Raw genomic sequence first — 21,155 nt, 5'->3', positions numbered from 1 at the left:
ATCCCGATCGTTTGATTCAGTAGACCTGGAATGAGACCTGAGAGTTTGCATTTCTGAGTTCCCAGGTGATGCAGGTGATGCCAGGGATTCCACTCTGAGAAGCACTGCTTTAGAGAAACATAAATTATAAGACCACTCATACTTCCAAGTGCATCATTTTAAACACTGGAAGAGTTAACATATTTTTTAACTTCCCTTTTTTCCCAATTAAAGCAGTCTTAACTCTTCCAAACCTCACTTTCCTAGTTCTCTGTTAGAATGTCAATATCGCTCCTAACATGTAGCCCCCAGGACTGAGACTTCCAGTTGGGACCCGACTAGTACCACCCCCCCGCCACACCATAAAGAAGTCAACAATCATTTATCTTAACCTGAACAGTTTCCCAGGTTTAGGTTTTTCAGTGTGTGTGTAGTTGTGTCTTTGTCAATCAAACACTTCCTGATTGTTTATCACCTGCTATAAGAGCAGGTCTTCCTAATATTCTTATACAGAGCCTGTCATAAACTTCTGTGAAGCAAACCCTTTGTTCCATGAACCAAATTTCTCAATTAAAAAATGCTCCAGGGCCTCCCTGGTGGCGCAAGTGGTTGAGAGTCCGCCTGCCGATGCAGGGGATACGGGTTCGTGCCCCGGTCTGGGAGGATCCCATATGCCGCGGAGCGGCTGGGCCCGTGAGCCATGGCCGCTGAGCCTGCGCGTCCGGAGCCTGTGCGTCCGGAGCCTGTGCTCCGCAACGGGAGAGGCCACAACAGTGAGAGGCCCGCATACCGCAAAAAAAAAAAAAAAAAAAAAAAAAAAAAAATGCTCCAAAGGACAGGACCAATAATACAACAGTACACTTGTTCAAAGAGTAATTTCAACAGTAATATACCTTTGCTTCAGAACTACACGATGCATATTCTTCAGGAGTCTTCAAGTACTTAATGAAAACACGCTTATCTGAATCACTGAAAATAAAAGCTGGAATTCTACAGTTTCAATAGAAATGGTATGTGCAATTTTCTCCACACCCATGCTACTACGTTTCAAAATTAATTCCTCTATTTCCTGCAAAAATATAATTCTTGGTTGAGGGAAAAAATGATTAAACGTAATGACTTGCCAAGCAAAAATTTATGTACCTGTGGCCAAAAATGGTCATCTGAAGGACAGAAAACAATCCCTGCTTTCTTATGTGGAAATTTCCTCCAGCAGGTGAGAGAGTATATAGAAATTAGAGGATCAATACTGCATACTTGGAAAACAAATTTTTAAAGTAAATTAAAATGATGTTCCTAGACTCTAAAGTTTCCAGTTGTATCCTTTCAATACACTTCAATAGTACAGGAGCAATTATTTAACCTAGAGAATAATGATGAATAATTCAGAGGAATTATTACAAAAACCACAAATAAGACATAATTAAGTAAAGTTAGTTTATTTTACCTGTAGGTCTTCCAATATAAATTTAATGTACATGCTGATACTGAGAAATATTAGGAAGAATCACTGACAGACGTCAGAATATCATGCCTTCCAATCCGTCCTCCATGAACTTCTTATAAAGGGCCATAAATTTGGCCACAAATGCTTCCAAGTGATAAATGGCTTTGCTACCCAGCTGTAGACGATGTTCATAGTAAGCTGCCATCTGGGCCACTTCCCCTTTCAGTTGTCCATCACAATTATGTAAAAGTTCTGAGAGAAGGCCCTAAAGAAAGGTAACTAGTAATTAAAAAAGTAATCATTTAAAAAAAATATTAGCTGAAAATGCTTTATTTCTCTCATTCAAAAAGGAAGTAAAACTTAAGCTAAATATGTTTTTTTATTCCTGATGGACCAGCAGACTTCATCCAAAAGTACACACCATTCTATAATGTAAAAATGTGATAGTTATCTTTCATAGTCCAACTCTACATATTTAAATGTACAGGGTACAAAGATATAAGTATAAAGATGCTTACCGCAGCATTATTAATTATAATAATCTGTAGACAACCTAAAGTTCCACCAACAGGGGTCATATCCAAAAAACTGTGGTATAGTCATACAATGAAATCCCACCCATCCACTAAAAAGAATAAGGTAAATCTGTACTGTCATGAAACAGCAACCATACTACACTGCTGAATTTTAAAAAAAGGGGGAAAAAAAACCAGAACAGTGGACAACTGAAGTTTTGTGAAACACACACATATATGGGCTTATTTCTACATGACTAGAAAAGAGGTCTTATGGAAACAGAGTGTGGAGCTTCACTTTTTTCTTTGTACCAAATGGTATTTGGTATCATTTGAATTTTTTCATGTAAGGATTACCATGTAATTTTAATAAATACAAACAAACAAAAAAACAGTGTGTTCCCTAAAATCTAACAGTCAGCTTATCTATCCAGCTGGGGAGTTGATTAGGTTTAGACCAGCCCTAAAACTGTGTCTTACAATATCCCTCTGCCTCCTTCTTTAACCTCATTCCTCAAGTGCACTGGGCCTTGTTGTCTGCAATACTTGTTCCCCAGCTACTTATACGGTTCCCTTCTTTTAATCCTTCAAGTCTCAGTTTAAACATACCTTTCTCACAGAAGCCATCACTGACCTTCCATAACCCTGCCCTCCACTGTTACCATTTCACTTGGTTACTTCCTCTGTGGCACTTGGAACATTCTGAAATCCTCTTGCTTCGTTTCCCATTTCACCCCACAAAAATGTAACTTCTCTGAAGGCAGGCCCACTCGTCCCCTTCAACACACCCCTAAAGGGTCCTGACGCACCAGAAGCTCAATAAATATCTGTTGAACTAATGAGCTGGACAGAAAGAGGTGACAATGTATCTTAGTGCAGCAAAAGCCCTGAGATCACACAAAGTCCAAGTTTTATGCTTATAAACAGTTCAAGATTTGAAATCAGGATACCTTCATTATTATTTCAGGAGGAATACAATGAGTTAGAAGCTCATAGAGTCTCCCACGAACTTCAAGGAGCCTATACAAAACAAAACAATATTTTGTGATAAAAATAGGAAGTAATTTTTCCTCTGTACTGTCTTACTTTACGAATTAAACATCCCAATACAGACATTTTCTTAAATGGCTTATCATACTTAAGATACACCTATGGAAGCTTATCCTAATTTCAGTTCATTTTTCTAAAATGATGTAATAATTGCTCACTAAATATTAGCTGCTATTCAAATTAGAAAATTATGAATTTTCTCAGATATGTCAAATAAGAATCAAGACTAAGGGGTCAAAAATCACAAGGAGTCATTTGGTACTGTGTGGACCAATGTTCAGAATGACACCAGCCATCCCAGTATTTCTGCACAGCTCCAAGGTTTTCTGAAATTAAGAGAAATTTCTTTTTATACAGCATAATGGCATCAACTCCCAAAACTGTTAGTCTAAATAGGCAACAGCAGCACTCGAACAAGTTCATTTATGAGCTGTCAAAACCTGTTTGGAAATTGGAGGAAAGGGCCGCAGCAGCTAGAATAATTAAGTAAAGTAATAATCAACTAAAGTCTTAAAAATACATCTAATAATAGTCAAATAGTCAAATACTGCAACATCTGTACCTAAATCTCTTAAGAGCAGGAAAGTTCAACTACACCACCAATTTTTCTTCATTAAAATCAGAACAAAAACAAGAAAGTCACCATTAGTGTGGAAATATTTTATGGAAGTAAAAGGCTCCCAAGACATGCTTTGTTTGAATTTTATTTCTTTAAAGCCTGAAACTTCTTCACTGCTTGACAATATTTTACAGAACGGAATGCACATTTTTTCCTAAAGTCAAGGTTTCTTTTCTGAAGAACCTACCTAAAACGTTTGCACTTTTCGAAAACTATTAATTTCTTCAACTAAAATAAATGAATTAATAGGAATTCTACGCAAATACCACGTACCCATTATCTATGACTATTCACCTCCTCTAATCTATATGGTAGCCCAAGAGTACATATTATCATTTCCTTTGAAGAATTTCTTATAAAAATAAGAATTCATCAGATATACCATACAAGAAGAGAAACATGGTATAATCCTCTCATGATTATTTTCACGTAAACCAGGGAAGCTTACATTTCAGTGGTTACATTCAGCCTAGTCTGTTTCCTAAAAGAATCAACCCTCTCTAAAGTCCAAAGATGGTTTCTCAGTTCTGACAGGCAAAAAAAAAGTAACGAACTGTGTCTCAGTGAGCCTAAGGGACCTTCACTAGACATTCCGAAGGTAGTGAGTGGGCCTTAAGACTGTCACTCTTGATTTGGAGAAGAGCAGACTGCCCTTCTCAATCAAAGCTGTCATGATAAATCAAACAAGCAGTGGCTGAAGTACTTTCAGTATGGTCTACTACTGAATAAGAGACCTAGGAAGTAAACAGAAACAACTGTACAGCAAATATGCACAGAACACTTCCTAAATACTGATGGCATATACACAACATTATTCTTAACAAAGCCTATCATCACACATGAGCACCGGGTCTTCTAGTTCTCAACCCATTATCACACAATCTCTTCTGCTCTTATAACAAAGGTACAAGTATCCTTGGCAGAGTAAAAATAATAGCATCTTCATTATACAAATGAAAAAGCTGAAGCTCTAAGATGAAGTTACCTGCTCAAGGACACTTAGCTAAAAATCAGCAGAAGAACTAGAAGTCTGACCCACAGTCTAGGCTCTTTCTATGACACATCAATACAAAGTTATATATTGTGATTTTCAATATTAGAAAGCTAGATACATCATGCTATGTATTAATATTAAATCATCCAAGATTCTGGGAAAAAACCTAAAACTTCCAAAATTTGTTTTAATTTATGTAGAAGTTCCACATTTACATGCCAATTGCCATGATATCATACGCTAACTATTCTGAACCATTAAATTTCTAAAATTAAATCCTACCTTTTCTTTATAAATGTAGTATTATAGATTTAATTATAATTCTAAATGGCATGGTATTAGCATAAAACAGCTAACCTTAAACTTAGAATATCTGTACTATCTCAATGACCAAACTTTCATGGTGATCTTTTACAGCAGTTACCTCTGTGGAGTCTGCTGACTGACAATAGCATTGGCAGTCTCCCTCAGATACACCTCCCAATCTGTTTCAGGGATTTCTTGATCTGCAGTAAAAGGATATCTACATGACAAAAAGAGAACACAATAAATTAAATGAAAGTGGGCTTATGTCCCAAAATGTTTCCCACGGTAACTTCCCCTTTTCACTCACTGTTGCACTCTGCAGGCTTCACACATAAGCAGGGCTTTTCTGAGATTTCTGCAGGACTTCTCTGCAAGTCTATGAGCCAGTTGTGAAGGAAGATTTAGACCTTCCTTCTTGCACACAGTAGATAACACATGGCAAATCTACAAACAAATTAACAAAAACGGGCAGTATGTCAAACAGCATACTGAGACAATTTCTGTTACTATCTTTATAGACCCTCCCAACCTTTTTTTTGGTCACTACCCTACCCTAACCCACTGCTCCTTCAGCAGGAAGCTAGGGGTCTAGCCTAGTTGTCAGGAAGAGGCAGCAGCTAGATGGGCAACTGGAGGGAGCTCTGGTCCCAGCTCCAAGCCTGACAGCCTCCTCAAGGCAGCAGGGAGTTGGAGACAAAGGGTCTCATGTTGGAGGCAAAGATACTGCTCACAAGTCTGCCAAGTAGAGCCGTACAAGCTGAAGTGCACACGACTCAGGCACTGAGACCTGAATGGTGCCCATGGGAGTGGTGTAACCTGGCAGTGCTGCTGCTTTACAGACACTTTTAACCCTATCACCCCCAAAATTTTTACAAGTGAAACTTATAATAAAGTTACTTTAACTACTTTGAAACTAATACAATGTCACATATTATCCCCACTTTGCATAAAATTGTCCCAAATCTATTAAACAGCAGAAAACTGCCTCTGAGAAACTGGTATTTATACTGATGGCTGTTAAGAATGATAAAGAAAACAAAAAAATGTATTATGTTTCAGACTAACTTTGGTCCCCTAACAGGGGACTAGGTATTCCCAAATCATCTTCTTGCAAAATCTATTTCCTGAATACTCACGCCTCCTCCATAAGCCAGTTAAATTAGGTTAAGGTAGAAGCCATTAAATTAACTAGCCCTTACCTACTTTCGTAAAATCCACAATAATTACTTGTTTAAAGTAAAAGATGATTTAATGGAAAGAACATTTTCTATATATTGGTATCTGGTATTTACTACATATATATATATATATATATATATATACACACACACACAGGTTGATACGTATACTAATAGTTAGCATCCAGGCCATAGCTATTCCTAAATTACTGATATAGCTCACTAAGTTTTCACAAAAACAAACATGACAGGGATGTACACACAGTACACATGGAATCTGAAGTGAAATTTTTTTCTGAAAAGTTTAACTTGACTTACATCTTCAATGCTGGGAGCAGGCACACGAACTGCAAGGCACCTACTACGAATAGGTGGTATCACTTTTGATGTAGAATTGCAACACAAGATCAACCTGCAGGTGGACATATACTTTTCCATGGTTCTGCGCAAGGCATGCTGAGCATCTTTAGTAAGTTTGTCAACTTCTGTCAATAACACGACTGAGTCAAGGAAAAACAAAACAAACTTTAACTTAAGTATTTCTCTTCCTCTTCCTCCTCATTATTCAGAGTGAAATCCTAAACAATAAGCCTAATATACTACTTTCCCCTTTGGAGAAGACATGCAAAACTTATAGGTATGGAGAGAATAATTTCTTTTATTTTTATTTTAAAACATTCTAAGATCAAACAAGCCTAAGAAACACGAGGCTAAACAAAGTTAAAGAGGTTATTTTGTTGTAGAATTTACTGCAGCCTTTATAATATTTATACACAGTAGAAATCACCATGACAAGGATACACTGTGCTGCATTTACCCAAAATAATTTATCTCAGGAGCACATTTCTGTAGAACATCTTAGCATTAAGGAATACATTTTGGAAAACACTGGCACAAGAGATATAGCAAATAAGGCATAAAGATATCTGGTTACTTGTATAATAAGATTCCATCTGGTCATAATCAAGGATTGGCCTTAAAGTGCTTCAGGAATAGTATGTAGGGACTGAATCCAACTGTTGTATTTTTCATTGTATTACTTCTAGAAGATGACAGTGGTAGCATTTGTAGCATTTGAATCTCTCCCATAAAAACAGACAGAACAAGTAAAGATTCCAAGACCCAAGACAACATTTATATCAAAACTAGGTGACAAGTTGTCCCTAAGAACCCTAAATATGAGCAAGTGAGAACAAGAAACTATGTGTGGGAGGAAGTGGCAGGGATCCACCAGGTTTTTGACAGCCTTTAGGACAGGAGAACCCCAAATCACCCACAAAAGCACACTGGAAATATCATGGGCCAATTTAAGAACAGCACTCATAGGGCTCAATTCATGGCTAAGAGCTAAGGAACCTTGATGCAATAAGGTTTGAGAGAACATGGGACTGAAAATAATAAAATGAATATTCCTTCCAAGACAACACTTCACAATTTGGAGACGTTCTGGAAATAGAACCGAAATTGAACAGAACAGGAAAAATAAAGACAAGGAGATTGATCCCAGTATCTGACAAGGATAGCACCAAATAAAATGATAAAAAAATAAATCACTGCTAGGTGAGAAAACAGCAGCATATTTTAAAAATTAACACAGCCCAACCAAGTGACATTTACTCCAGAAATGCAAAGCAGTTTCATTAAAAGATCCAGTTTAATACTAAACACTAGAGGAAAAAGCATAAAACTACATTAATGGATACAGGAGAGCATTTGAAAAAAAATTTTTTAATTTATTTTGAAGTACAGACTGAGGAGGAAAGATAAGAAATACACTGGAATATGCACAGGTGATTTACAAAACAGTAAAATAACCAATGAACAAAAGATAAAATCATCACATTCACTAAAAAAAAACCCAAAGTACAAACAATTTATTTTCTCCACTCAAACTGACAAGGATTAAAAATAATTATCCAGTGTTGATAAATGTTAGAGAGAAATGGGCATTCCTAAACACTGCCGGTGTAGCACAGAGCTATACCCTCTTTCAGATAAAGAATTTGGCAAAATATATCAAAAGCATTAAATTTGGCATATTTATCAAAAAATCTCCTGTAAAAATATATGCATATATATGCACATAAATAATACTGCAAATGTTAACAGTAACTACTGTTACAGGGGTTACAGCTGGTATGAATTTTCTTTTGTTTAGGTAAATATTTGATAATGAACATGTCACTTTGGTTCTAAGAACCATTATTTTTAAATCATGCAATTTCTTATTTTAAATTCAGTATTTTTTCATTACTTATCTAGTTCTAAAGTAACAAATGGGTGGCACAAATAGTTCTCTTTCTGCCAAAATTCAATTCCATTAGACTATAAACTCCCAGGAGCAGAGATCATGCCTCTCTTGTTCACTTTTACATACTTAAAGGAAAAAAAAAAAAAAAAAAAAAGGTAGCATAGTGCTTGGCACAGAACAAGAGGTTAATAAATATTTGCTAAATGGATGGAATTTACATTCTCCACTACATTTCTCTTATACCCACTGCTTGTAATTTAAGTGTCTGCCTCATAAAAAGAAATCTTTTTATCACATACCTTTAAAATCTTTTTGAGAGTTTGTTTCAAGTTGCTGTGATTGTGCCACTGTTTTCAACATCTCCTGAATTACTACCCGGTCACTATTTCCAGCATCACTATACAAAACAAAAATAGTGGTAAATACGTGTGTAAATAGTTAGAAAGTGTTATGCCCTTATTCTTAATCTGTCATTGTAAGAAAAATGTTGAAGATCTTAAGTGATCAAAATTTTAATCAAACTGAGTAACACCTATTACATTCACAAAACTTTAAAAGTGAAGTGTTTTAGGGTCATTAAATACTAAAAATATTCCAATACTCAACTACAATTTGGTTAATATCACTGAAAACACCAAGCATGTTCTTATATTAAGTTTACTGAGAAGATAAACAAAATTGATAAACCATTAGCCAGACTAATCAAGAAAATAAGGGAAAAGACTCAAAAAAAAAAAAAAAAAAAGTGAGCCATGGCCGCTGAGCCTGCGCGTTCGGAGCCTGTGCTCCGCAACCGGAGAGGCCCGCGTACCGTGGAAAAAAAAAAGAGCAATAGCTATTAACAGCTTATCAAATACTTTGACACTTCTGTACCCACTATAATTCATACCTAGTCAGAGCTAATTTAAAATATAAAAATAACTCCTTGGAAGAGAAATTTAATCTCTGTTCCTCTTCCCCACCCCCAAAATAGTAAAGGTCTGAGAGAGAACAAGCCTAGACAAGTCCCTCTCAGCACCAGCAGAGTTGATTCAGGGTCTTAGCAAGGGGGATGGGATAAGCAAATTAAGTTTAGCACACAAATCAGTACTCTGTAAGCTGCTGACTTACAGGCATTACCTGTCACTTATACCAACATCATTGCTTTAGCACTTAAGTCCTGCACCTCACAAACCAACGTAAGTCACCTGGTTAAGTCAGGCTGAATGTCAATTTAAAACACCTGAAAAACAAACAGCTTACCCTCCAACTGACTATTCTTGCTACAGAGGAACTCTCAAAGAGAAAAAGAGGGCAAAGAAGTCAGCTTTAGTTCATTTTCCCAACAGCCATTGTCTGTCTCAATTCAATATTATTAGATCAATATATGTACAGTGTTTCTTTTATAATCATTTCCTTGTCCAGAATCTGAAATATTTCGCTTTTGTCTATGGAATTACCACTCTCTACTTTTATGATCAGACCCTTTCCCACCAACCTTAATTTTTTCTTTGACATACCTAGGAAAAATAATAATATCAGTCTGTTAGGGTTGTTCTGAGGATTAAATAATCCACGTAAAGCTTCCCACACAGTGCCTGCTACTGAATGCACATTAACTTAAAACTCTCTTCTTATTCCATTCAGTCTAGAAAGGGATGCTCGATCTCATTGCTGTGCCACTGCCGATAAAGTTGCCTTTGCCTGAAGATGTCCTTGATTCTGTTCTCCTTCAAGAACATATCAGACCCCGTAGAACCCTGAAGGCTTAGCCAACTTTACGCTCAATACAATCATTTCTACATCATTTACTTAAGCAGGACGTAACTGCTGTGGCATGAGTTTTCAATGTGCCTCCCAACAAGATCCTAGTCATTATCTCATGATAGAGAATACAGACAGTGGCTGATGGACTATAATACCCTCTAATCAAAAAACTGAAACAAAGAAAATGGAACCCAAATTCACTTTCTGAAATATTTTTTCAGGCATTTACAAACTTTTTAGATACACTTTGCTCACCAGTTCTGAATGAGTCAATATAATTCAACAAAAACTTACTGACTATGCAAAATACTTTGTGTAAAGCACAGAGCTCTTTAGAGCAAGAAAACTTAATTAAAATTATTTGACTTGGGGGGTATCAAAGAGAAGGGAAAGTAGGAAGGTTCTAGGCTCCCCGTCTCACACAGGGCCACTTCACTTTTATCTGTTTTATATATTGTTTCCATACATAATTTTATTTCAAAAAAACATTCTACCTTTAAAAAAAAGTCTGAACATCGTTATTCTAAAATTGCTTATTTCTATGTAGTAGCAACTTACCTGGGATTAACTTCAAGGTGGTAATTGCTTGCAATAGTGCTAATTTCAATTTTCTTTTTAGATGGAGTCTGTGGACAAAGAAAATAGTTTTTTTTAATGTTTATTCATGACTATTTCTCTTTTCTGTATTTCATCCTTTTTAATTATGTAAACAATTTATGTTTACTAAAGAAAGAAAACTTTAGATGACCACCACTAATGCTTCAACTTCATTAACCCCATTCCTTTCTTAAGGTGCATGTAAACATACATGTTTTTATGTACATTGGGTCATATCACACCTTCTGTTGTTTTTAGTGTGATCACTTTTCTCCTTTACCTCCAGAAATCTCCAAACCATTCCCACCTATCAGATCATCGTTGTAAACAATCTGCCTATGCCCTTTCACAGCCTTTTCCACGATAACACACAAAAATAAACACATACTAATACATTACTACAGAGAGTGTGTCAGCATACTTGCAAAAATTGTTTTAAAAAGAGGCAATCATATATATTTCTCTGTGTTTTGCTTTTCCTTAACAACACATCTAGACAACCTTCTTAGACAAGTGGTATAGGCTGTTATAGTTGCATATCAACCATAACATGGATGTCCCAAAGCCAGCCATACAGATGGGCATCTTGTTTCTTGCTTTTTACAATCTCAAACAGTTCCATAATTAACATACTTGTGCATATGTCTCATGCACTGCTTTCACGTCTGTGTAACAGATTCCCAATAAAAGATCTGCTGGATTGAAGATGATGTGTTTTCTAAACTTTTATACGTATGTATGTGTTTATGTATAACCAGCCACTTTCCAAAAAAATCTAACAATTCACTTTTCCACTGGCAACAAATACTCCTTCTCGTTATTCCTCATCTGCAGTAGGTTTCATCATGCCTTCAATTTTTGCCTATTTGATGACTGTGTAATAGACTCTCACTGCTTTTCCTCAACTACCACAAAGGTCAAACAACTTCACATAGGTTTATTGACTGTTTATCTTTCTCTCCTGTGACCATTTCTGATTCAGTTTTCTACCAGGTTGTTTTTCCATTATCACTTTGTAAAATCTTTTATCTAATACATTCCTTTCAAATATTTTTTATAATCCTTCATTTTTCTATTGATCTTATGTATATTATCTTGTCATACAAACTTTTAAAATTCATATATACCCAAGTATATATTTTCTTCTACAGCTCCCATGTTTTTTATTAAAAGGTGTTCCTGACTCATACACTGTTCATACAGTCTAAGAAATTCTATTCTAAGAAATTTAGTTTCATTTTACCATTTCAGTCTTTAATTGATCTGGATTTATAAATTATGTGTCATAGGGATTCAACTTTATTTTCTTCTGGGTTGGTAGCTAGTTATGCTAGCACATTTTGCTGACCAATCCTTTTCCTACTGATGTGAAATAGACCTTGGGCTGTCATATTTCTGGGCTCTCTATTCAGTTCCACTGATGTAATTCTCTATCCCCATGCCATAGCAATATTGTTTTGATTATAGTAGCCTTACAGTATGGTTTAATAAACACATGTCCCACTTCACAAATCTTCTTTTTCATAATTATTTTAGCTAGTCTCAGAAATGTACTTTAAGATCACTTCATATAATTAAAAAAATAAATTGCATTTTAATTGGAATTTCACTATAATTTACACTGAACATGGGGAGAACAGATACTTTTAAATACTACTGAGAACATGATGCATCTTTCCATTTGATCAGCTCTTGTTTTTTGTCCTTTTATAAGATTATGTACAAGGTTTTCTTACTACCTTCCTTATTAAATTTGTCCCTGCATAAAGAATTTCCACAAGGATGTACTACCAACATCTCAAATTCAATGTGTCTAAACACAAGCTAATCCTCATTAGCCTACAGTCCATTTATCCTCCTAAAGATTCTATTAATAGCACAACCTACTGTCCAGTCACTCAGTTTACATTTTTTCAGTGCCTAATATGTGCAAGACACTATACCAGAGGCTACAAAGAATATGAAAATGATGGCACCTGGACTTATTGTGGTGATTATTTCATAATGCATAAAAATATCAAATCATTATGCAGTATACCTGAAACTAATACAATGCCACATGTCAAGTATAACTTACAAAAATATAAAATTTACCCTATATAACTTCAAAACAAATACAATCTTGTCAGAGTCAAGATGTATAAATAACTATGATCAAGGCAAAACAAAGTAATGCTCTAAAAAGTATAAACTATGGGCTGTAGGAGGAAACATTAATTATAACGGGGTTGGGGGGGCACTTCCAAGAGGATACATTTCAGCTAGATCTTAAACACTGTCAGTAAGGAAAGAGTATGAAAATGCGTTGCATAGCATGAGGCTACAAAACACAGCCAGGGCAAGATCATGGGAACTCTGAACATCCCAGAGCCTCATGCCTCCTCTCCCAGTCAGTCAGCTGCCCAATCTTTACTGAGTCACCGGATTCCACATTTAAAATTTTTCTCCAAATCATTCCCTTTCCATACCCACTACTGCTCTCAGAACAATGAACTTTAGAAACTTGAGTTCTAATTCCAGCTAACACTAACTTGAATCTGAAATGAATCCCACCACCTATATCTTACCCAAAGTCTCCTGTTGCTCATATTTCTTCTCTAATGTAATGTAACTTTTGGCTGGTTATAATAGTTAGGTCTATAAATCAGCAACTCTCAATCCTGTACACCAGGATTACCTGTGAAATTCTTACTTAAATCACACATTGGGCAGCAAAGGGTCCTATGTGATGAGGATTGAAAATCCCTCCTCTAAATATTTGGAGGGCCTCAAAGTGAAATGCTTACTGTGATGGTCTGATGTTCAATTCTCAATTTTTCCACTCCCACACCATAAAGTTCACGTAGAATACACATAATTCTTGTCTTTTTTCCAGCACCTGATGGTCCATAGACTAACAGATGAGGAAAGTCACCACACTGCACCTGGGAAAAAAAAGAACAAGGCATTTTCCCCAAACTACTGCCCAACGTGTGGAAGTAAATTACTTTTCAAGTATCAAATATTTTGTGTCTCTACCTATGAAACTTCAAAAATGTGTGTGTGTGTGTGTGTGTGTGTGTGTTTGTGTGTGTGAATGTATATATAGAGAGACAGATCTTTAACTCTGAAATGTTGATTATCCCCCTGGGATTAATGTTATATAACTTATATATCTAGCACAGTACATGTAAGATACAACACTATATGCTAGAAAGCAAGAAATCCCAAACCTGGCTGACTGTCAGAATCTTCCAGAGAACTTTTAATAAAAAGACTAATTACTGGACCCCTTCCACAAGATTATGATTCAGTAACTGAGACTTATGCCTGTCGTAGTTTGGGCTTCTACAAATAGTCCCTTTGATAAGAAACCAGTGCATTTGGTTTTATTTGGAAGGTAAAGGAAAACTTTGTAGGGGAGCAGGAAAGCAAGGAAGAAAGGCAGCAAACAACAGTGTTGTTAACTTAAATACCACTCTGGGCATCTGGGGCGTGATCCTGCTGTGGATATCTTGAAGCCACTGAAAAATACACCACACTATTAAACCACCCAAGGGTGGAGAAGCTGGAGTATGATACACTACCTCTCATCAATCCTTTGCTGGCTTGGGAAAGTGAATGGAGAGAAAGAGAGGGCATTACTTCCCTGACATTTCAAGTCTGCTTAGAGGTGTCAGCAAGAGAAAGCCTTCAGGAAATGCAGATGCAGGGAGTTGGAAGTCGGTCTGTGTAATTTTATAAATTAAGAGCAAGGGAATGGAGTAGGACGCTGACAGTGCTGCATTTCAAAACAAGATTGTTTGTTTTTTAAAAATGTTCCCAGGTGATTGTGATGCTCAGTCAGGTCTGGGGATCAGTGTTATGAAGGCTATAAAGATAACAAGACACAGACCTTAGCTTCAGGTGCATAAAATCTTGTGGAGCAAAAGTTTTATAAATAACCATTTTAGAAAAAATGAAAATAAGTATCTTAACAGAAGTGCTTGTTACAGTGAATTTTAATACTCTGTAAACTCATCTATCTCTGGCACTGAAAGAAAAAAGTGTCAAGGAAAGGAACTATTTACCTAAGACAACGCATGGAAAATAGTAGGTACTCCACAAATATAGCCTTCATTTTTATAAACTTCTATCTCACCAAAAAATAAGTTATGCTGCAAATGTTTCACACTTTTATTAGGTTGTAGATTCAAAGGTAAACAGGTGAATACTTTTGAAAAGCCAAATCTATTAACACAAGACTGATCCACTAAATTTTTGTGCAAATATTTATTCCAAATTCTATAAAATAGAAAACTGGCAATAGAATATAAAATATATCCCATGGTTAAGAAAATCAAAGTCGAAACTATTTTAAGAAAATGCAATTTGTCTATAAATGAAGCTGTATTCATTTATAAATTGCATTTTCTTAGAGCAGCTTTGACTGATTTTCTTAACCATGGGATATATTTATTTAGATTATTTAAACAGTATTTTAAATACTAAAAATAAATAAGATAGTAAATTAATAGATTTACTTAAAATTAGTATAGTATTAGTATTGGAATACCAATAATTTTAAAAGAGTTTTAAAAAAACACTTCACTCTCACAACACCACCAACTTTTCTAATGCCTTTCATATATAAGGATGGAGTTCTTTTATTATAATTTCTCATTAAAAAAAACCTTTACAAATAGTACCTGTAATTCTGAAAAAGATGGGTACTGGAAGACCAGAGGGCTGAGCAAAAACACTTCCATCAGGAAGTGGTACTTCAGGCCCTTAAAAAGAGTAGATAAGTGGCTTTTCTACTCAAGACCCTTCTTCCATCTCCACTCTCTACAAACTTCAGTTTCCTTTTCACAAAGCACTGCCATTAGATACTTTTATCAACTACAACATAAAAATAGGCATCGCGACAGGAAAAGAAAAACCTTCCATTAAGGAATTATACTCAAAGACAACCTAATACCACATAGCTTAGAATTAAAAATGACCTTAGGAATTAATAAACAGAATTTCTTCCTTTTTGTAAATGCGGGCAATGACACCAAGACATTTTAAGTAAGCCTATTAAAAAGTCAGATGATGTCACTTCTCTGTTCAAAACGTTCCAAAGGCTTCCCAACTCACTCTATTAAAATTTACTGTATCTGCACTTCCTCCCACCCCCAAACTCCCCCATTTCCTACTCCTCTTCCCGCTGGCCCACGGTTAGCCAGCCGCACTGGTCTCCCGAGTGACGGGCTGTGCACACTCCTGCCTCAGGTATTCTGCACCTGCTGCTCCCTCTACCCGCTCCACTCCTCCCCGCAGAGCTCCCTACTGTGGGCTCTCTCCCACTTCCTTCAAGCTTCGGCTCAGATGACAAAGTCCTCAGGTAAACTTTCTTGGTTTACAAGCACAGGTCCCGCCCCCACACCGTGTGCTCGTCCCAGTTTTACTTTTTTCCACAGCATTCATCACCTTCTGAGCGAGAGGGCGAAGGCCTCCCCTCCTCCGGCTCTCCCCGCCCCGTCCCGCCGACTCACCAGGTTGCGCAGCTGGGCCGCCTGCTCCTTGTGATAGTCCAGCTGTCCCAAGGCGCAGGGCCGGTACTTGTCCACCCAGAGGCTCATGCCAGCCCGAGTTCCCGGGGTCCGACACTGGAACTTGCCGCGAGCCCGCTCTCCGCTCCGGACGCACAAACTTTTCCCGCGAACTCCAAATCTCGCGACATCACTACCTGCGCGGCGGCGTAAACGAGTTAGGGGCGGAAAGACTACGGAAGCCTAGTACGGACAGAATTGGGCGCAAAGTCGGATACCACCTACTCGATAAGGCTCATTGTTTTATTTAATCATTTTCTTTGTCCTCACCCTCTATCATAGTACAGGAATTATTAAGCAAAATTGGAAACTTGGCTCTGATACGCTAGGAGTCAAATCCGGGAACTTAAGAGAGACCACCCTACTAAATTCGTTTCAGTCGTTCATTCATTCACTCATTCCTTCTACAGAAACTTACAAAATATTTACTGTGTGGAGCTCTGTTCTTGGCACCAGAATATATCCGGCTTTTCTCACTTTGCAGGCACCCAAAGAAGCTTTATTGAATAAACCGCTAAAACTAATATCTAATCTTCACTACCTTTCCTTACCTCCATTCCTCAAGATTCTTACTGAATTTAAAACAAAGGAATCTAAAGGTCGTGAAAAGCTACAGAAATGTGGCCACTCAAACTGCACCTCTTAAATGCACTTCTCTAGGTGTATGTAATTTTAATTACTTATTTAACTTATGCTTTTATTTTACATATTGTTCAAAATCCTAAATACTGCCACAGGACAGGAATTGATTTCCAAATATGTTTAATAACCTTCTATCAAGGTGACCCTCTCATTCACTTATGACACAAGAATTTATTGTATTCTTTGAATCATCATATTTACTGAATTATTCCTGTGGGCAAGAAATTATTGGGCACAATTAATAACACCACCAAGTATAATACACAATCTCTGTTCTCAAAAAACTTTTGAAACACCCTGGGAGACTTCTACCTCAAGGCCTTTGCGCTTATGATTTCCTCTTCCTGAACCAACTCTGTCCAAGTGTCAACTGAGCTGGGTCCCTCTTCAGCGTGTTTGCTCGGAGTCATCTCAGTGAGGCCTCCCTGACCATCCTATTTAATACTGCAAAACTCTCCACAATCCCTATGCTCCTACCCTGTTGAATTGGGATGTTTGAAATTAGAAGGTAAAAGAAATCAAAAGCAAGGGTATTGAAGTGTCATTTATGTGGATATTGGAATCATAAAAAATAATGAAATTATTACTGTGAGAAAGAAAGTGAATCAGGTACTAAAACAATCAATTAATTGACGTGAGTGACAACAAGCATGGCAGACAACTTCAACAAGGAGGGGTTCATGTAGAAAGTGGAGTCTGAAGACCTGTGTTTCAAAGTTGTGAGTTCTAAGGAAGCAGAAATGGTGTGGAGGGGACAACAATGCATAAGAAAGACACTTAGCTCACCTTGACTTGCCAGATTTCACAAATAAAAATATAGGAGGCCCAGTTAAATTTGAATTTCAGATAACTTTTTAGTATAACTATGACCATGCAATATTTGCAGTAATATTGATTGCATGGGCATACTTATACAAAAAAAATTCACTGTTTATCTAAAATTAAAACCTAATTGGTGTTCTGTATTTTATCTGGAAATCTCACTCCAGACCCTTGATGTGAGATGGGATGTGAGAGATGGCTGCTCAGAAGAGAGCCAGAACATGAAAGAAGTATTCAGAGAAGAAGGTATGAGTATACAGCAGCAGCCAGCAAACTATAGCTCCAATCACTTAATGACTCAGGTTCCTCAGCTCAAAATGGGGTTAATGAAACTTGCTTTATGGCTCAGTTGAAGATTAAGGGAGGTAATGTAAACATCTGTCACAGAAGGCACGCAACAATTAATGGTTACATTTTATTGAGAAAAGACATAGTCACAGTGATGTCTGCCATCTTGTACCTATAACCAAGGACTAAAAAGAACCAACCAAACCTTCCAAAGACCCTTAAGATGAAGGATTGTGTTACCCAGGCTCTTCTGCTCCTAACTCTTGACAGTTCATCCCAGTGCACCTCTCTGGGGCAAACCTGTAATTGGTTCTTGCCAGAATCAGGAGTAAGGTTCTTCTCCAGGCTGGATCTAATTTTGGTTCTTTAAAGAGAAGTAATGAGGAAGACATTTCAGGGTCTCAAGAGGCTGAGAGACTAGTTAAGGGTATAAAATATATATATAACTTTGGCTTAGCCCCTATCCTTGTGAGTTTTCTTCTTTTCTCATATGCCCACACTTTCCCTGTTCATTGGTCAGTTAGATGCAGAAAATCCAGGAGGGCTTTGAAGCTCTAGGGGACAGTTGAGGCCCTTGCTAGAAGGAAACTGGGTCCCTGCATCTTAGCCCAGGGTGATCCACCCTCTCCCCAAAAACAAAGTGGGTAAGTTATTGGGGAGATGATCAAATGGATCAGCAGTGAGAGACTGAGGAAAGCGAAACAGGGGAGGAAGTAAAGCCAAAGCAAGGTGTGTTATCAAGGTCACTTCCATGGGCAACTGGGGCTTGATCCCTCTGGGGACTTTCTAAGGAATGAATAGAGTATTTCTTTGAATCATCTATTGAGGAAAGATGGGAAGAAGCATTCATCCTCCAGCTCCCATACTCTATTGGTTGAGGGTTTCTCCCTTGAGGATGGTAATTCCCAACACACACACAGTTCCGTACTGGGCCTCTGTGCTGGGCAGGACCCTGCCTGTGCCCATGCTGTCAAAGGACAACAATCCTACCATTTTTTCCTATCCATTCTTTGTTTTCTTATCCATCTATTCTCTTATGCTCCAAGAAAACAGGTAATAATGGGTTTGTGCTTTCCATATTAAATTTACACACAGTTAAAATATCCCAGGATATTAAAGATGGCTGCACTTCACGGCATGCAGGATCTAAGTTCCTCTGACCAGGGATCGAACCCATGCCCCCTGCAGTGGAAGCACAGAGTCTTAACCACTGGACCGCCAGGGAAGTCCCAAGACTGAATTTTTATAAAGATAATTATAATAGAAATAATAGCCATGATTTATCAGAGAGATTGATGCATAGCAGAGAAGTATTTTTCTCGTAAAAGGAAAACTGGCATCTCCTTAAAATGCCAGGGATTCTCAAACTGAGTGGGAAGGCAGACGGTTCTTTGGCTAGTGTCCCTTTGCCCCTGTGTGGATGACACCATTCGTTGCTTCAAAAAGGAAATCTAAGAATTCAAACCTTATGGTCCACTCTATGTCAAGGGCTGCTTCAGCCAACTGTCACCATCAAGAGTATGTGCTAACTGAATGACCTCTATTACTAGAGTAAATTTCCTTCTAATGTTCTATTTTTGTTTTTAATATGAAAATTATTTTCTTTCTAAATGCGTATTTTTTTTCTTATGTTAAATCTATTGATTACATTGCAATGAAAGAGGAGGGTCTCTGAAATAATGTCTCATGAAAATAAAGGCAAAGTACAGCCATGATGTGCTACAATGTAGGGGTTTTTTTAGGTCATGTGAGGCACTTCTGCCCATAACCTAAGTATCCTAGATAGACTTCTGAGTGTGTTGGGTGTGAATTGGCATGGCTGGTGTCCCTGGCTCTACGAGTATCTCAGGACGGCAGATGTTGATAGTGGACAATGGGCATGTGGGTGCCGTGAATCAGAGAGCATGTCAGCATGGAGGGTCTTCCTCCACTGCTCTCTGAGCCACATGTCCATGCAGCACCACCCATCCAAACAGGAGCCAGAGCACAAGATTGAGATCTGTGCCTGGATGACAGGGATTGGAGGGTAGGAACAGCAGACACCACGAGTGCTTTCATATTCAGTCAGACAAGTATTGTCATTTATGTTTTTATACATGTATGTATCTGTGTAACCATAATCCAGATCAAGATATAGAACATTTTCACCACTCTAGAAGGCTCTCTCATGTCCCTTCCCATTCAATACATCCCTCTGGAGTAGCCACTATTCTAAATTCTACCATTGTTTACTATTTTCCCTGTTCTTAATCTTCATAGAAATGAAACCGCATAGTATATTCTCTTTTGTGTCTGACTTCTTTTATTCACAATATATCGCGAAATTCATCCGCTTGTATGTAGCAATAGGTTGTACCTATTTTTATTGCCATGTAGTATTGCATTGTATTAATATCAGGCAGGCTTCCTGGGATGTCACCTGTGCAATGTCACATAGCCTTTTGCTTGGTGTAATGCTCTGCTGTTGCCATCTTGAAATTCTTAATAATTTCTTAACAAAGCACCTGAATTTTTAAATATTTTGTGCTGGGCCCTGTAAATTATGTAACCAGCCCTGATCAATATATCTTAATTTATTTATTCATTGTACTATTGATGGACATTTGGGTTGTTTCCATATTTTGGTTAGTAAAAATAATATAGTTGAACATTCTTGTGCATATATTTGAGATATGTACTAATTTCTATTGGACACATGCATCTAGGAATGAAATTCCTGAGTGATAAGGGTAGGCATATGTTCAGCTGCAATAGATACTAACAAGAGTTTTCAAAAATATTTGGACCAATTTACACACCCATAAACAATGAATGAAAGTTACATATTTCATATCCTTCCTGACAGAAACCTTCTTCTTTATCGTGGTAAAATATTTGTAACATAAAATTTACCATTTGAGCTATTTTTAAGTGTACAGTTCAGTAGCATTAAGTATATTCATTCACATTGTTGTACGACCATCACCACCATCCGTCTCCAGAATTTTTTCATCATCCCAAACTGGAACTCTGCACCTATTAAAAGTAACTCCCAGGGCTGGTAATCCCCAGGCTCTGGCAACCAGCATTCTGTTTTCTCTAAATTTGACTAGTCTAGGTACCTTTATAAGTGGAACCATATAATATGTATCTTTTTGTGTCTGGTTCCTTTTACTTACTCTAATGC

The 21,155-nt window shown here is 37.3% G+C and overlaps 1 protein-coding gene across 1 annotated transcript in view; it reads right to left on the bottom strand.

Annotated features, from left to right (window-relative positions):
- Nucleotides 1-1,399: 1,399 nt before the first annotated feature.
- Nucleotides 1,400-21,155, bottom strand: part of RFC3 (replication factor C subunit 3) — a 241,787-nt gene continuing 222,031 nt past the window's right edge. The window contains exons 3-11 of the mRNA XM_060079867.1: nucleotides 16,181-16,374; nucleotides 13,469-13,606; nucleotides 10,644-10,711; nucleotides 8,639-8,736; nucleotides 6,407-6,588; nucleotides 5,218-5,354; nucleotides 5,029-5,127; nucleotides 2,892-2,961; nucleotides 1,400-1,691 (exon numbers count right to left, since the gene is read on the bottom strand). Of these exons, the coding sequence (XP_059935850.1) occupies nucleotides 1,500-1,691; nucleotides 2,892-2,961; nucleotides 5,029-5,127; nucleotides 5,218-5,354; nucleotides 6,407-6,588; nucleotides 8,639-8,736; nucleotides 10,644-10,711; nucleotides 13,469-13,606; nucleotides 16,181-16,267 (1,071 nt within the window). The 5' untranslated portion in view covers nucleotides 16,268-16,374 and the 3' untranslated portion in view covers nucleotides 1,400-1,499. The remainder of the gene's footprint in view (nucleotides 1,692-2,891; nucleotides 2,962-5,028; nucleotides 5,128-5,217; nucleotides 5,355-6,406; nucleotides 6,589-8,638; nucleotides 8,737-10,643; nucleotides 10,712-13,468; nucleotides 13,607-16,180; nucleotides 16,375-21,155) is intronic.

This window comes from Mesoplodon densirostris, chromosome 17, assembly GCF_025265405.1.
Source record: "Mesoplodon densirostris isolate mMesDen1 chromosome 17, mMesDen1 primary haplotype, whole genome shotgun sequence".
Classification (NCBI taxonomy): Eukaryota; Metazoa; Chordata; class Mammalia; order Artiodactyla; family Ziphiidae; genus Mesoplodon; species Mesoplodon densirostris.
The sequence above is the reverse complement of the archived record's forward strand: the minus strand, read 5'-3'. Positions and strand labels throughout refer to the sequence as shown.